Raw genomic sequence first — 17,345 nt, forward strand, 5'->3', positions numbered from 1 at the left:
TTATAGTATATTTTAAAATGTGGCTATAACTTACTGAATCCTTGAAGTGTTAGGGCAGTTTTTTTAAAAGAATCATATACTTTTTTCTTTATAGAAGACCCACAGTAAAGAAAGTATGATTCATACAATTCATATTTCCTTTTCACAGCAGAAACTGCAACGTCTGCCCTTGATGCAAAAGCAGGGTCATTTTGCTAAAAATTATATTATAAAATCACATGATGCCTCTTCTCTGATCAACACTAGAGTCCATATTTGTATCAGGAAAAAAGTGGTCAAATTCATAAAGTACGATTGTGTTTATACTTCCCATGAGTTTTTATAAAAGTTTTATAAGTTGATACTAGTTTATCTGCACAAAAAAGTACTAAGTCAGCGTTCTTTTTTCCTTTTTTTTTTGAGTGCAATTCAATAAAGTAAAACCAAACATACATTAAAAAATCAAGTAAATTTTTCATTTCTGATGTCTTTAATCCAGCAAGCCTTTTATATAAAATACATAATCAATCTTAAAAAGAAAAGATAAATTGAAACTGAATACATTAATTCAGGAATTATAAAATAACACCCATTCAGGCCCAATCAAAAATAAGAAGGAAAAAATGTAAAGCATAAAAAATTCCCGAGTTATACTATACTGAACAAATCAAGTCAGTATTAAAGGTGCGATGATGGAGAATGCCAGCTGTTCATCCTTGTTCCATGGTAACAAAACTGTGTTGGGCACAGGGGGGCTCACCTAGACCACAGTTCCCAGTCTCCTTTGCATGCAGGCATGACCACATGAGTTAGATCATGCCAATGGAATCTGACATGAGGGACATGTGCTACCTTCTGAGTCTAGGGCTTTAAAAAGTGGTTATACACTCTTCCATAATCTTTCTCCTTCCTGCTAGCAGGAAGACAGGTACCTATTATCAGCTTCAGCCTTAAAGATGAGGACAGCACACCAGGCAATGGTAGAACTGCAAAATAGAAGAAATCTGGGTCCCTGAATGGCCATATGGAGCAGAGGTACAAGCCAATTTGATCATTAGGGCTGTGAAATGAAAGAAATAAATTCTGTGTGTGGGTGTGTTTTTTTTAAAGCAAATGTTATTTTATTTTGTCACAGCAGTATAGTCTTATCCCTAACCAAGACAAAAATTGCTATCAGGAGTCAGGTGCTGTTGTAACAGATACCTAAATTATACAGCACTGGTTTAGTGGTTGGGTACTAGGTGGTCAGTAAACCTATTTCAGGCTAGAAACCTTGTGATTTTTCTCATACTGTGGCAAAACGTTTGATAGATCTATCATCTGTGCTAATTTACAAGGTACACTGTGTGACTATGGAGCCTTTCTAGGTGAAGCAATAGAAAAGAGCCAGAATTTTAGGGCATATTGGCGGCTGCTTACTGCTTTTAGTAAGAAAGAGATGAGGTCAACAAGAAAGAGATGAGGTCAAGCAAGAATTAGTTATGAACACAGATGGAAGGGAATAGAGTTTCTAGATATTTGGGACCTCACAGGTATAGAGAAGCCAATTGTTTCTCTATACCAAACAGCAAGATATAAAACCATCGTTGGTCACAACTTTTCTCAAAGACAGCCCAACAAGGAAAAATGAAAAAAAAAAACAAAAACAAAAAAACCAGATCCAGTCCTGGAATAAAGATCAGATTGAGGATACTATATTCCCATCCAAGACTATTATTTCAGATGACTTTGAGGTGGCAGTATTAAAATGAACAAATGAACTTATTTACAAAACAGAAGTAGAGTCACGATGTAGAAAACAAACTTACGGTTACCAGGGGATGGGGTGGGGGCGGGGGGATAAATTGGGAGACTGGGATTGACATACACACACTACTATATATAAACTAGATAACTAATAAGGACCTACTGTATAGCACAGGGAACTCTATTCAATACTCTGTAATGGCCTATATGGAAAAAGAATCTAAAAAAGGAGTAGGTATGTGTATATGTATAAGTGATTCACTTCGTTGTACACCTGAAACTAATACAACATTGTAAATCAACTACATTCCAATAAAATTAAAAAAAAAAAAACTCTGTAAATTAACCTAATGTTCTACACAGTATTGAACATTTTATAAATAAATTTTCTAAATTTTGGTTAAAAAAATAAAATAAAATGAGGTAGAGAATCATGAGTCCAGAAATAAAAACAAGAAATAAAGGAGGGTTAAGAACTTTATGTCCAGAAAATAAATGGTTCCTGACATATGGAAGTGGTTGGCAACAAATAGCCCAGAAACCTACCAAGGTTTTGAGGGAATGCACTACCCCAAAATCCAAAAGCCCAGTCAGCTAAAACTAATAACTCTTCCTGTGCTTAATCTGCTTATATAGAGGGCATACTTTCCAACATCCAATTTACCTGTGATCTTGGAGGATAATGGACAAGAACCTCCCAGAAGGCAAAGCTAGGGCCCACAGAGGACAATAAGGGATTTCTCCTAGGAAACAAAACCAGGGGGCACCTGAAGGAGCTAACCAAGAAATTTACTCCAAGATCTCAGTTTTTGCAAGTTTTGCTCAGCAGTATTTGATACCTGCTGTTGACTAGTGATTGCTGTGTATTTCCCAGTTCCCCCTTTTCCAAAAGGGAGTCTTTATTTTACTTATCCTGTTCTTGCTGCATCACTATATATTGTGAGGAGCAGATCTCTTTTCTTTGAGTTTACAAACTGTTGGACCACGAAGAGCCATTTCAGAGCCAAAAATACACACGTGCACATCACCCAGAAACCCCAGACTTTGAGGTGGCTTCAGTGACTGAATTGGTTATGTATCCTCTCCCTTGGGGTGGGGGTAATGTTCTATGTGTGGGAAGTAGGGGCTGCAGGAATATCTGGAAGGCCAGAGGGCTGGACTGTGGCAATTGTTACCAAAATTTGTTCTCCCCTTCTTCTACAGTGTAGCAGCTCGGCCATGACTAGTTATCTTGAGATTACATTTCTGGGCCTCCTTTACACATAAATACAACTGACTTTGCTCTTGTTGATGGATTATGAGTAGAGGGCTATTTACCACTTCCAAATCTGGGCCTTAGACTGTGGGCATGCGCTCCTCCTATTCTCCTTCCCTTTCCTGCCAGCTGGAACGCAGATATGACTACAACCCTGCTGCAATGACATTGCTGAGGAAGATACCAGAGGAAAGTGGAGCAACAAGATGGAAAGGATTCAGTTCATGAATGACCTCAAGCCACCTGCCAACCTATACCACTCCATTTTTTTTTATAAGCAACTGATATTGGAGTTCTTTTACTACATCGACTTGGTCTTCATTCTAACTTCATCTGTATACCTACTGAACAAATATTAAGATTTCAATCTGTTAAGTTGCACCAGTTTTAAAATCAGGGATAATAAAATCTATAATATACAAAAAATTACACATATTTACTGTACATATTTTGATGAGTTTGGACAAATGCATACACTGTAATACCCTCACCACAATCAAGGTACTAAACATATGGATCACCTCCACAAATTTCCTTGTGTCCTTTTGTGTGTCTGTGTGTTTTTTGGGGTTTGTTTTTTTGGGTTTTTTTGGTGAGAATACTAAGTACTCTTTCCTCTTAATATATTTTAAAGTACACAATACCATATTGTTAATTATGTGCAATACGTTATTATATTACATTTTACAATAATTGTATACAATTTTTGTATAATAATTATACCTCAATTAAGCAGTAAAAAAAAAACAACTAGGAAAAGTTGAACATTGAGTAAATGATATTGAAAACATTTTCAAATGCATTAGGTGTAATAATGGTATTACACTTAGGTTACAAAATAGAATCATTATCTTTCAGAGATAAAAACTGAATTGTTTATGGATAAAATTATATGATGTCTTGGATTTGATTTAAAATATGCCAAGTAGAGGAGAATAATGGGTGGTGGTATAAATGAATCAAGATTAGCCATATGATGACAACTGTCTAAGCTGGATGAAGGGAATAAGGTATTTTAATATGATAGTCTAACTTTATGTTTGAAATTTTCCATAATAAAACATTTTTAATAATTTTTAAAACATGATTATTAATAAGGTTGGATGGATTAAAAAACAACTATGAGAAGGTGGTAGGAGAATAGAAATATCATGTGACACGTATTCATACTTCATTAAGCAGCAAAATCATTTTAAAATTTCCATCAAACACAATAAATTAGTGCTACAGAAATGAATTATATTTTTTTATGATTTTAAGTTTAATTTATAAATTTGTGTTGATGATTCCACAACTACACAAGCTTGATAAGTATATCACATATGAATCTAGGTCTATGTTTCTATTTATTTTTTAATTATTTCATTATTTTTATTTATTTAAGGAGTAATACAAAATTATCATAAAAACATAAAATATAAAATAAAACTATAGAAACTCACAGGGGTCATTGTGAGGCTTAAATGATAATGTATGTAAAAATGTTCTGCAAATAATAGCACTCTATACCAAAATTTTAAAAAATGCATTGTGTGAGAGATTAAACTATCATAAAAATACATTAAATATTTTTAAAAAGGAAGAAAACCAAAAGTATAAATGTTTGAAGGAAATTTGAAGTATAATACATTTTTAACAGAGACTACTCTAATCCTCTAATCTACCAAGGATATTCCATATACATAAAGGGAAACAGTAGGGTTTTTTTTTGTTTTTTGTTTTTCTTTCCTTTGAACGCCTAGTTAACTAGGAATTTCAGTCTTAGAGGAGTCTGCCCAGGGGTCAGACTATCTTACATTCCAAAAATCCTTAAATATTTAACTTTTTTCTAATCATTTTCTTTAAGACACCTAAAGAATAATGCAGATAAATTTTGATATACAGTATGATTAATAAAATCCTTGAAATTACTAATAGAGATCTCTTTTAAAATAGAGCAAATTACAATGATATGTAATTCAGCACTGACACCTCTAAATCAGAACAAGCACCACCACCATTAATTAAGAAGTTACCACATGCCAGGCACTACTCAAGATTCAGTTATAAGCACTACTGCAGTAGTATTAGTAACTTCACTTTGCAGATGAGGAAAATGAGCTTCAGACATGTTAATGAGGTAAATATAGTTTTTAAGAAAGAGAAGTCTTCCTCCTTCCCATTTTTCCTACCAGTTCCCAAGCAAACACATGGTACTTACAGCTCCTTGAGAGCAGGATTATGGTTTATTCATCTTTGGACTTTCAGTATCTAGCAACCTGGCCTGTAAATATTGGCTGAATGATTCTTTTTAAGCCGTACAATCCAATAAATTTCAAATCTGAATAAATAAAAAATTCATAACATTCTGTTTCTCCATGAATTATACAAATATATTCATGTTAAAACGTTGAAATGAATTTAAATGCCCAGCCATTTTAACAAAGATTTGTTTATGTCCAAGTGAAACCTTTGCTTATTACCTGCATCGTGAAGTGCGGTTCTTCCCTGCAGGTCTACATGTTCAGTGGGACAACTGTACTGTTAAAACACAGAAATTTAGTAATCTAAGAAAGTTTTATTTTCAAGTTAAATATCGAGACTCAAATGAACAGCTGTTATTTAATCTTAAAAATATTGCATTTATCAAAAACTCTAAAGAGTACTAGACAAGCCATAAATATTTTGACATGTGACAAATATAATAACATTATACTGTAAATTTAACAGTATTCCAGTAAACAGGAAAACATATGGTACATTACAATAGCATGAAATATAGAAACCGTTATTGTTTGGGGTTTTTTTCCAGCAAGAATTAAAACTTGAACAATTGAATCAGAAAAAACAAATGAGTTCTGCTGTGAAACTTAGTGGCAAACATGTTTAAGGAAATGTGTGACTAGACCTTTCAACTGAAAACGTAATTTAGCCCACTAGTTCACAGAATTTTGTGGTTGTCTGATTATAAGCTTAACTAATGATATTATGGAGTGTGAGTTATTGATGTTTATACAGAAATATATAGATCCTATGCTGTATCACTTTATCTCAAGTCATATACCAGATGACAGAAAATTCCAATCTCCAGCTAATGTCAACAGGAAGGTCAAGTCTTTGTTGTTTATTTTTAATACACTGAGTTATGCAATTCACTTCCCTCAGAGTTTTTGCTCTTTATTGTTCACATTCTTTCACAAATGATGGAAAAAATATTATGTAAGCTAACAGTCGAAGCTAGCCTACTATTTTCTTTGATCTCAAGTTCCAAAAACACATCTATTATTTGTAGTCAAAATAATAAAGTCAAAGAATTAACCACTTTTACTACCTGTAGAAGTTTTTGTAGACACAATGCATGTCCATACTTTGCAGCCAGGTGAAGAGCATTCCTCCCTAGGAAAGAAATAATTTTAAACATATGATAAGGGTTATTTTCTTCACATGTGAATTCTCCTTAGAAATGTGCTTCAGTTTTCCAAAATCAGTTGACAGACTACTTCATTTGTAGGCAGGCTTTAAGTTTCTAAGATGTCTCACCCAGTTTCATATTTTAATTAGAGATAAGGTACACACCAAAACAATGAAGGTGGGAAGAAAAAATAAACATACAAACTCATTACAGAGCAAGAATTTTGTCTTATTCACCACTGTATCTCCAATACCTGGAGCAGTTCCTGAAACAGAGTAAGTAATTAAATATTGCCATAGGAGAGAAGGGAGAGAAAGAGAAAGAGAAAAAAAAGGAATGGGGATAGGAGGGAGAGAAAGATAACTAGATTTCACATAACATTTCTCAATAGGCAGTGTGGATACTAAAATGGAGAAAGGTTAAGAGATGTGAGTCAAAGAAAGGGTATTCTCTAACTAATTTTTATGCTTCAACTAAAATTCAAAGTTTACAGAGAGATTCTGTCTCTGAAAATCAGACAATTTGTTCAAATATGTGATTAAAATGTGCAAATTTAAAGGAAATGATGAGGGGAGCAGGGAAGAGGTCACCAGATAATCTGGAAGGTTAACTCTGAATACTGAAAAAGGTAATTTGCAGAGAACATTCTACCTCCAAACACTATTTCTCCTAATTGTACTTCTTTACACAAATATCTTTCTTGGATGGTGAAAACTACAAGGGTTTCACCAGACTATTCCAGCTTCCAATCTTTTTTTTTTTTTTAAATAACGTCTCATGTACACTATTTTTTTTTTAAATTAACTTATTTATTTATGGCTGTGTTGGGTCTTCGTTTCTGTGCGAGGGTTTTCTCTAGTTGTGGCAAGCGGGGGCCCCTCTTCATCGCAGTGCGCGGGCCTCTCACTATCGTGGCCTCTCTTGTTGCGGAGCACAGGCTCCAGACGCACAGGCTCCAGACGCGCAGGCTCAGTAATTGTGGCTCATGGGCCCAGTTGCTCCGCGGCATGTGGGATCTTCCCAGACCAGGGCTCGAACCCGTGTCCCCTGCATTGGCAGGCAGCCAGCTTCCAATCTTTAATGCTCTTAATTTCCCTCTAACTTCACAAACTTCTCCAAACATAACTGTACTTCACAAGTAGACCTTTCTGCTAGAAAAGTAATGTGTGTTCTGTTCATCCTGGATGAAGGAATAAACTGACTTTCAACTCTCATTCAGTTTTATATGCATGTAGATACGTGAATAAATTTTGCTGGGTCTGATCATTTCTGTGTAGCTAACAGGTTCTAGAGCAAAAGGCAGTGAGTCCAGACCTTTGAACAGATATAACATATTCAACCACTCCTAAACATCCTCTACAAATAAGTCAGATGTAACAATTTCAAATTTCAATTTGCTACTGTTCATGAACAAACTTTCTAGAAACATTTCACATCCTGAAAAGCGACTAGAATAACTGTCACTTACACGAGAAGCTAAGAGAGAGCATGGAGTGGATAGTGAGGATAGACACAGTGGCAACAGTCCCTGGTGTTTACCAAAACGCCACAGAAACTTGGTCACATTAAAATGTCAGGTCAGGGCTAAGGAAATACCAAATCCAGCCACTTGAGACAGTATAGCAAAAAATCATGGAAATATCACATCTAAAGTATATCACCCTGAATTACACCAAAGGCGCGTACCTGGCAAGACCTGGGTGACAAATACCTCAAAACCACACTAACTTGAAATCTGGTTATTTTCAATCTACTTTTATATTGCTAGCAAATAAAGGAGTTAAGATAAAATCCATAAAGATTGTTTAATCAAATTTTTATCAAATATCCACATCTGGATTATAACAGACAATATAACAGCAAATGAGACAAGGTCCTTGTTCTCAGGAAAGGACAACTCTAAAGACAAACATAATTAAACCCATCAATAAAAACATGACTAAACAACAGCAAAAACATAAGACAAAATGGGTAAAGCAAAGTATGCCGGAATGCAGTATATGAAAAGACGTCGTCTGCTGAGCTTGGGAAAGCATTTGAGCTTCATCTGCACTGAAGGAGGGAGGGCAAAAGTCACTTAGACTGGCCACTAGGCTGAAATGTCCAGAGCAGAAAGAACACAGACAAAAACAAGAAAGACACGTGTTCGAACTGGAATCAGCACAATAAATAAATAAAGTCTTATGAATTCTGAAATGGTACGGTTAATCCAAAATTTCTAAAAATAAATATTCTTCTGCATCAGTGGAAAACATATATATAAGTAATAACAGTTTTTTGTTCATTCAGAGGTGGCAAATAAATTGAGTTTCATCTTCAATTAAGGTAACTTTAGGTGAAGATTTTCCTCACTAACTCATTTGTGATCTCTCTCTCTCTCCCTCCTTGCCTTCCATTTCCAAACACAATGCTGTTTAACAGTAATGTATTTATTTATTACATGTATTTACATGGAGTCATAGGATAAAACATTAAAGTTGTCAAGGACATTCTCTGCTCTAGGTCAACTCCCGTATTTAACTGAAAAACAAAGTAGAAGTGCAGAGAAATAAGCTGCCACAGGTCTCAGAGAACTGAGAATGATTGTCCAGATGAACAGAAAACTAAAACACTGAAGAAAAGCAATAGCTATACTCAAATACTTAAAATCTATCTTGTGATGTGCAAACTTATGCTGTAATATTTTAAAAGATAGACATAGGTATGACTAAGTTTAAGCAGAAGGCCTGGTAAGAGACAGACTTAAACTGTCTATTAGAAATAATTTTTATAAATATAGCTAGCTAAACACAGACCAGGTCTCCTCATGAGGCATAATGGTTAAAAACACAAACTCTGACTGCAACTCATCCACTGAAAGACCCTGGGCAAGTGGCTTAACAGCGCAGTGCCTTGCAGCCTCATTGGCTTGAAGTGAGGATAAAATGAGTTAGTACATGTAAAGCGCTTAGCAGAGTAGTTAAATCTATGTTAAATAAGTGTCACCTCTTCTTGTTATGATCACTACTGGTGATGTTGTTATTATGAGACAGTTAGTTCCTCAACACAAGAAATGTCCAACCAAAAACCAAATGACCTCAGGACAGCGAGAATTCATATACTGAAGAGTATATGAGTATAAACTAAATGGCCCCTAAAGGTTCTTCAAAGTCTGAGATTTTAGAATCCTGTAGCACTACCAAGACCAGCCCTAGACCTCAGGTCTCCAGCTGCTCATCCGTTCGGTCATCCTTTCTGCTACATCCCCAGTACTTGCCCTCTCCCCCACAGCAATACCTCAGCTAATTAGAAACAGAAAGTTAAGGATTTCTCTTTGTAAATCACATTTAGGTCTGATTTAGAGCATTGGCAGTGGACAATGCTTGTCTTCTCTGTTGGTAACTGACTATGGAGGCAAACGTACCTGCGGTGTCACTGGTTGTAATATCAACTCCATGTATGAGGATGGCATTCAAACACTCAAGATTCCCCTTTGAGGCTACAACATGAAAGCTAAACAAAAAGAAAATACTTGTTATGCCATGGAAACTACTCAAGGTCAACTTAAATGTTACATAAATGTCACCTTATATTTAATACTCACACATACATACACACACGTGTGATCATGCATTTTAAAGGCTACATTAGAACACCTATATATTTAATACAAGAAAAAAGAAACCTATCTCATATTACTGAAAAACTCATTTTAATCCAAATTTACATTATTACCTCTATAGTTTATCATTTCAATAACAAAGGCACTGGTGTTTAGACCTTAATAAATGCACTGAAAAGTTTCTATCAGATTATTTTGCTTAGTTTCAAATATACTGAAACCGCCAAAACAAATGAAGTTACCACGGAATGCTAAGGCCAAAGACAGATCAAAACACTTATCCATCTCTTTAGAATTATCATATTAAACCTGGCATAGAAAAGTCTTCAAAACAAGCTAAGCTACACTTGAAAGCCACAAAAGATCTGGCATCATCTTCTTCCTGAAGTACTACCACATTATTCTTCCTTTTACTCAGAGACCTGTATGACTGGTTCAAATTTCACACAAACAGAGTTGAACACGTTTTCTAATAAGGCAAGTAAAGCCTGCTTAAAAAAATAACTTTAAGCCATCAAGTACTCAAGATCCATGATAAAATATCCCATTGTTTCTTTGATCATCTAATACTTTCTTAATCAATAAACATTTACAGAAATATTTTGTGTGCATTAAGAACTGACATTGTAAGTAACTACTGTAGGACTTGTTGGCAAAGGACACTGAACTCAGGTCCTAAACGATATTGTACCCATCGTGAAGATGCCAGGAGGTAAAGGCTCAGCAAGGTGCCTGGATACAGACACACTTGGCAGCACACTCCCTGTCGGGGTCTTCCCTAACCATACCATTTGAAAATTTTACATTTCCCCATCCTCTGCAACCTTAGTACTCCTAGCTCCCCCATCCTGGCCTTCATTATTCTAAGTAGAATTACACATTTTCTAATACTATATATAAATTCAAGATTTATTTTCTTTATGGTCTATTAATCTCTTCCTACTCAACTAACTAGATGAAAGCGGGAATTATTGTCTGTTCTGCATCCTATTATATTCCCAGAACCAATGAAAGTACCAGACAGATGATGCACCCTCAAATATCTGAATAACTGAATGCTTAGAGACAAAATCTGGAGATAGCTAGCAAATTCATTTCCAGATATTACAACACTAGCTATGCCTCTATTAGTATTATAAGGGATATAAATGCAAACTAGAGACTGAGCACTACTAAGTAAAGCAAACCAGGTTTGTGTAAAGTTTGAATTAGAGAGAAAGAGATGTTTCTGATAAAAGGAATATAGTGTTCTTAAAAGTCAGATAAGTTCTCCTTAAATTGCTATAAGGCTGAGGGTATCAATCTCTTTGCAACACTGAAGAGGGGAATTATACTATGCAATGCATCATGAGAACCTTTTGAGGAATGGTAATTTCCGTCAAGCAAAGGTTTTTAGTCTTCCAACAATCTTGGGGATCTCATTTTTTGTCTGCTTGTTTTCATTTCTTAGCTCACAAAATCTGAAAGACTTCTTTCTTCAAAATAACTCAACATTATACTGATGATGCACTTAAAAGGGCAGAAATCACAGCAAATCTACAATGCATTATTAATACTGTTGTGCTATAAATAGTAGATGTGCTTCAGAAAGAAGATATATCAATCATTAAATTGTATGCAGAGTTGCAAAGGAAATTTGGAAAACTGCTTTATAGAAATACTCTTTTTCAATTAAAAAAATCAACTTTAAGTTTTCGTTTTTTAAACAAGACAAGTACTTTTACTTCTATAATAGGAGATCCAGGTAATATGGACAGTCCCCACCTCTGAGGACAACTAGAAGAGCTGCATAAAAAACAATACATCTGCTTGAAGGTATCAGTAGGCTAACAAGATAGTGAAAAATTACTAAGCCAGTATGCAGGGAAGGACAGAGGCCCAGAGAGGTGAGCTTGGTATTTGGGGCTCCTTTTTGTCTAGGAGCATTTGCTGATTCCAGAGAAAACAGCTGGGAGGCTGAACGGTACTTTTGACAGCCTGAGGGGATGGGGAGACAGGAACTGGAATCCATGGCTCTCCAAGTGGCAGTGAAGATTCTTGGTGAACCTGCCCCATTTTGCCTGGGCAAAGGGCTACACCCTAGGAAAGAGGCGAACAGGAAGAAAACAGATCCTTGCAGTGACTATGGCTAGGCCTCAAATATTTCATTTTTTAAATTGGATAGAGGTCAAGAAGGACATGTTACTTTTGTCTTAAATTTCAAGAATTAAAAACCAAAAAAATCATTCAAAATAACATTATTTTTATAATTACAGAAAATATATTTGTAATATGTCCTATACTTGACTAAATATAAAATGCTTTAATTAAGAAAGAATACAGGGGGTTTCCCTGGTGGCGCAGTGGTTGAGAATCTGCCTGCCAAGGCAGGGGACACAGGTTCGAGCCCTGGTTTGGGAAGATCCCACATGCCGCGGAGCAACTAGGCCCGTGAGCCACAACTACTGAGCCTGCGCATCTGGAGCCTGTGCTCCGTAACAAGAGAGGCCGCGATAGTGAGAGGCCCGCGCACCACAATGAAGAGTGGCCCCCGCTTGCTGCAACTAGAGAAAGCCCTCGCACAGAAACAAAGACCCAACATAGCCAAAACTAAATAAATAGATAAAAGAAACCATGCTCTCATGTGAAAAATTTAAAAAAAAAAAAAATTAAAAAAAAAAATCTCTGAACTTTAAAAAAAAAAAAAAAAGAAAGAATACAGTTTGTGTGTGAATAACAAAAGGAAAATATTTTATCCTATGAATCCCAGAAAGAATTCTACTTCCTACAGTGAAAACCTCAGAAACTAATACTACTCAAATATTTCACAAACTAAAGTTCATAGTTAATCAAATTACACCAGATTTTTGTAATTCTGACCATTAATACAAATAATTTCCCTCAAAATTGAACCTTAGATCAAAAAAATCTGAACAAAAACTCAAGTAATCATTCATTCAAAACATTCAAAGCATGGACAGACAGAACTGAAGAAATTAGGTTTCACTGAAGATTTTCATCCCAAAGAAGATCCTTTTATCTTTTAACATCTTGGCATTTTGGAAAAAAAATATGAAAAACAGTCAGTTTTAGATATTAAATTTTCACTATTTATACTGTGAGCCCTATAAATGGTTTAAAATTAGCAAAAATAGAAGCAGGACTCAAAATAACCAGTTTCTGTAGCTATCAAATTGCCTACTTGATAAAACTGAAACAGTATAAAAAAATTGGAACTTCTCAAACTTTATTGCTCTTATGAACAACTTAAAGTCACGCTTTGCTATTTTCACTATACTTAAATATCTAAGCATTCTAAGGTAGTGACCTACATCAAACATTAACTATCCACTTCCTAATATTCATTTCTATATTTAGTATCTGGTTTCCAGTTATAATGGTCTAAAAAAAAACTTACACAAGTATAAGGCGGAGAGGAATTTTAGGAAACGAGACTTTTCACCTCTAACTTTGGAAGGTTTCCCAGATAAGGTTTTAACTGCTATATTTATAGAGGGTAGTAACAGAAGCTAGATCTACCCTTTAATCCAACTGCTCCCCATCCTCAACAGGAAGAGAAATGATAAAGACTGGGGAGGGGTGAGAGGAAAGATACCTGGTTCATAAGCATGTAAAGTCCTCAGTAACACAAAAGCAAAAGGGTTGGATCACTACCTGTATCTCCCTAAGTCACACTAGTCATTCTGCCTCCCTACTGCCCTAAACATTCTCATTTAAATTAATTACCCAAATATAAAAATGGATTGGGGGTTAAGAGGAAAAGGCAGTGTAATTTACAGAACTCTTCCAAGACAGAAAACTTGGGTTTACATCACAGACCTGTGACTTTTTTTTTTTTTTTTTGGCTGCATTGGGTCTTCCTTGCTGCGTGTGGGCTTTCTCTAGTTGTGGCGAGCGGGCTTCTCATTGCAGTGACTTCTCTTGTTGTGGAGCACGGGCTCTAGGTGCGCAGGCTTCAGTAGTTATAGCACGCAGGCTCAGTAGTTGCGGCTCGCGGGCTTAGTTGCTCCGCGGCATGTGGGATCTTCCCGGACCAGGGCTCGAACCCGTGTCCCCTGCCTTGGCAGGTGGATTCTTTTTTTTTTTTTAATTAATTAATTAATTAATTTATTGGCTGTGTTGGGTCTTCGTTTCTGTGCGAGGGCTTTCTCTAGTTGCGGCAAGTGGGGGCCACTCTTCATTGAGGTGCGCGGGCCTCTCACTATTGCGGCCTCTCTTGTTGCGGAGCACAGGCTCCAGACGCGCAGGCTCAGTAATTGTGGCTCACGGGCCTAGTTGCTCCGCGGCATGTGGGATCTTCCCAAACCAGGGCTTGAACCTGTGTCCCCTGCACTGGCAGGCAGATTCTCAACCACTGCGCCACCAGGGAAGCCCGGCAGGTGGATTCTTAACCCCTGCGCCACGAGGGAAGCCCAGACCTGTGACTTTTAATGAGACTAGACCAAGTTATTTAACCTCTGTAAACTTTTCCCTACTTTTTTCAAAGGGCCACTGCGAGGATCAAATATGATAAGGAGTATTAAAGAGCTTATAAACAAAATTGCACCGAATAAAAATGCACCAAATAACACAGGCTATGGTTTGCCACAGCACCCAAACAACTAGACCACTGGATAGTATTTTAGTATTCTTTCTCTCACTTGAAAATCTTTCGTATTGAGAACAATTATTAGTCCAAATTGTTTGAAAGTGATGTTGAAAAGATTTTATAGTGTGGGTTTTGATAAAGGTTTTTTTAAATTAAATGTTGATAACCATAATTCACAAATTTCATTTGTATCCCAATGGTCTACCCAAATTCTCTTTAGGGAATTATCGTCAGTAATACTCACGCAGATCTGCCTTCCACATCTAGTTTGCCTGGATTGACCCCTTTTTTAGCAAGGAGTGAGGACACTTTTTCTACATCTCCCCTTTCCGCTGCTTTCATCAATCGGTCATCATATTTGTTCCAATCTGCTGCTTGCTACAAAAAAGAAAAAAAGAATGTAAACATGGCATACTATATATATTAGTAAGACTTCCCAAAGAAGGGGAGAAAAAAAAGAGAAGGGAAAGCAGTAATGTATAATACATCACTCAGTTACCAGCTGCACCCCAAATTTCCTTGTCCCTGCTGTTCCAACGTCACAAAAAGAACCTTTCCAAAACACCTGATGTACAAGGAATATTTTAATTATACTTTTGAGAAAAAGGATGTCTCTCATGATTTCTGCCCTGCTTTCTTTGCCTTCAAAGAGCAGAGAAAGGAAATGAGCAACTGTTGAACACCTACCCTGTTCCAGGCATGAATGACTCGAACAACCCTAGTAAACTAGAATTATCATCCCCACTTAACAGATGAGAAAAATCAAGGCTCCAGGGACATTAAATGACCCAAGCAGCCAAGCCCAATCAAGATTTCTCATGACTTCCAAAATCAGTGTGCTCTTTTTTTTCCTATTCTGTAACTCATGCTTTCAGATTTGGCTCTGATTATCTCCCAAGACCCTTAGATACAGTGGAATTCTGCACACCTTTTAAGAACCCCACCACCACTACTCGTTTAAAAGGCACTGTTCAAAATATAATTATGGAGGCAAATTACACACATGTACACTCAAGAGAAAAAGCAATCCATTATGCTTATATATTAGGATAAAAAGAAACTTCTACATAGAATAAAATGAAAAAAGACTCTAAAGTATTAACTACTTAAAAATCCTAAAATTATAGGATCACAGATGACTTTCATTTTCTTCCTTCTTTACATTCAACATATATTGCTTTTGTTAAAAAAAGATTTTTTATTTTAACAAAAACTTAGCGCATGTGTATTTAAAAGGAAGCTCAAAGGCAATTTTTTTTAAATAGGAGAATGTATCACATGATGTATATTTTAATTATATCAAGGTTATCTTTAGCTCTGATTGGAGAAAATATATTCAAGACATTCTGTAGCCAATAACTTCAACCTTTTCTTAGTAGGTAGAAATGTAGAACCCAGCACTAAAATATACATTATTTAAACAAGTAAGGTTTTAGCCTTTTAAAATTTTATACAGTAAACTTATTGCTAAATTCTTTGCTAAGTCCAGCATCATTTCTAGACCAAAAAAAGATGTACATATTTTTCACTTAACTTACAAAGCAATTCCTATATCCACAAATACCATAACAAATTTCTGGAGGGGGGAAATGAATCACTTAAATGAAGCATATCCTCTAAATGTTTGATCAGTATGATTATTTTATATCTATTATCCCCTCTAAACCAGAAAAAAAGAAAGCAACCAATTTTCTAGCTAAATAAGCAATGTATTCATTAAATACTTGAAGTGAAAAATATAAAGACTGAATATGAAAAAAGATAAATACATTAAAATTTTAACCCACCCCTGAAATCTGATTCAAGTACCTACACAGACTTCAGAATTGTTGTCTCTAGTCAAGTTTGGAGATGAACCCACTTCCTTCTAACTTGAAAAGTTCGAACTACCAACTATGAGTAGTGGCTAAGCCCTACTCACTAGCTCAAAGTCTAAACTACATTTTAGGCATCCCCTTTCTTTAGCTTTAAAACAAAACAATCAGTTTACTGACTCTAAATTGGGGAGTGGTAGTAGATGTAGGCTTTGTGTTTTCAAATGCCTAAGGGATTAAGTCATGTTTAGCACACAAACACTTGCTCTAAATTGATTAGTTTATCCTTGCACTTAGAACAACCCAACTTTATTTCCAGGTAAAGTCCTGGTGGAGAAAGGAGCTATTTAAAACACTAAAACAATTGTAAAATCCAAAAGTAAGGCTCTTTAAAAGATAATTAAATGGAATTAAAGTCTCATATTATCCTGTGATTCTCAATTCTACTCCACTAAGCATTGTTTTCCATTTTGGTCCACTGTCAGTTAACAGAAATACTGCTCAATTATTAAGATTCTATCATATGCTTTTTAAACACAGAAAAAGAAACAAGAACTTTTGTTTTCTATCACTAACCCCAATCTGCTAATCAAATAAAGCAGAGAGAATATAATAAGACAAAGAAACCAAAATTAATAAGACAGTACATTTTAAAAGAATACAGTTCAAAAAGCCTAGCCAAGACTCTTGTTACACTGGACTACAGGGATACCTACTCTGTTCTTAGGAGCACAAGAAAACCAACAGTTCATCATAGACAGGATTTAGTTTCTTGTTGCTAACAGCAAACTACTTCGCATTAAGTTACAAATCTCTGTAGCTCACAAAGCAAGCCCTCAGAGAAACGCCTAACAAGTGACTCGCTCCTTCTCGTTACAACTCTTCCTGTTCTGCAGTCTTCATGCTGGGCTACACTTAGCTTGGATCTCTAACGATATTTTCTTCGTCTTCAGAATCCTTCTCCGCCTTCA

The 17,345-nt window shown here is 35.8% G+C and overlaps 1 protein-coding gene across 3 annotated transcripts in view; it reads right to left on the reverse strand.

Annotated features, from left to right (window-relative positions):
* Positions 1-17,345, reverse strand: part of UACA (uveal autoantigen with coiled-coil domains and ankyrin repeats) — an 86,743-nt gene that overhangs the window by 27,292 nt on the left and 42,106 nt on the right. For 2 of the 3 annotated variants that reach the window (XM_082383564.1, XM_082383563.1), the window contains exons 2-5: positions 14,805-14,938; positions 9,775-9,863; positions 6,291-6,355; positions 5,443-5,500 (exon numbers count right to left, since the gene is read on the reverse strand). In XM_082383564.1, the coding sequence (XP_082239690.1) occupies positions 5,443-5,500; positions 6,291-6,355; positions 9,775-9,863; positions 14,805-14,938 (346 nt within the window). Of the gene's footprint in view, positions 1-5,442; positions 5,501-6,290; positions 6,356-9,774; positions 9,864-14,804; positions 14,939-17,090; positions 17,229-17,345 lie in introns of those variants that run through there. The other variant, XM_082383562.1, reaches the window with a different exon arrangement.

The sequence above is a fragment of the Balaenoptera borealis genome (assembly GCF_965194805.1).
Source record: "Balaenoptera borealis genome assembly, chromosome: 3".
Classification (NCBI taxonomy): domain Eukaryota; kingdom Metazoa; phylum Chordata; class Mammalia; order Artiodactyla; family Balaenopteridae; genus Balaenoptera; species Balaenoptera borealis.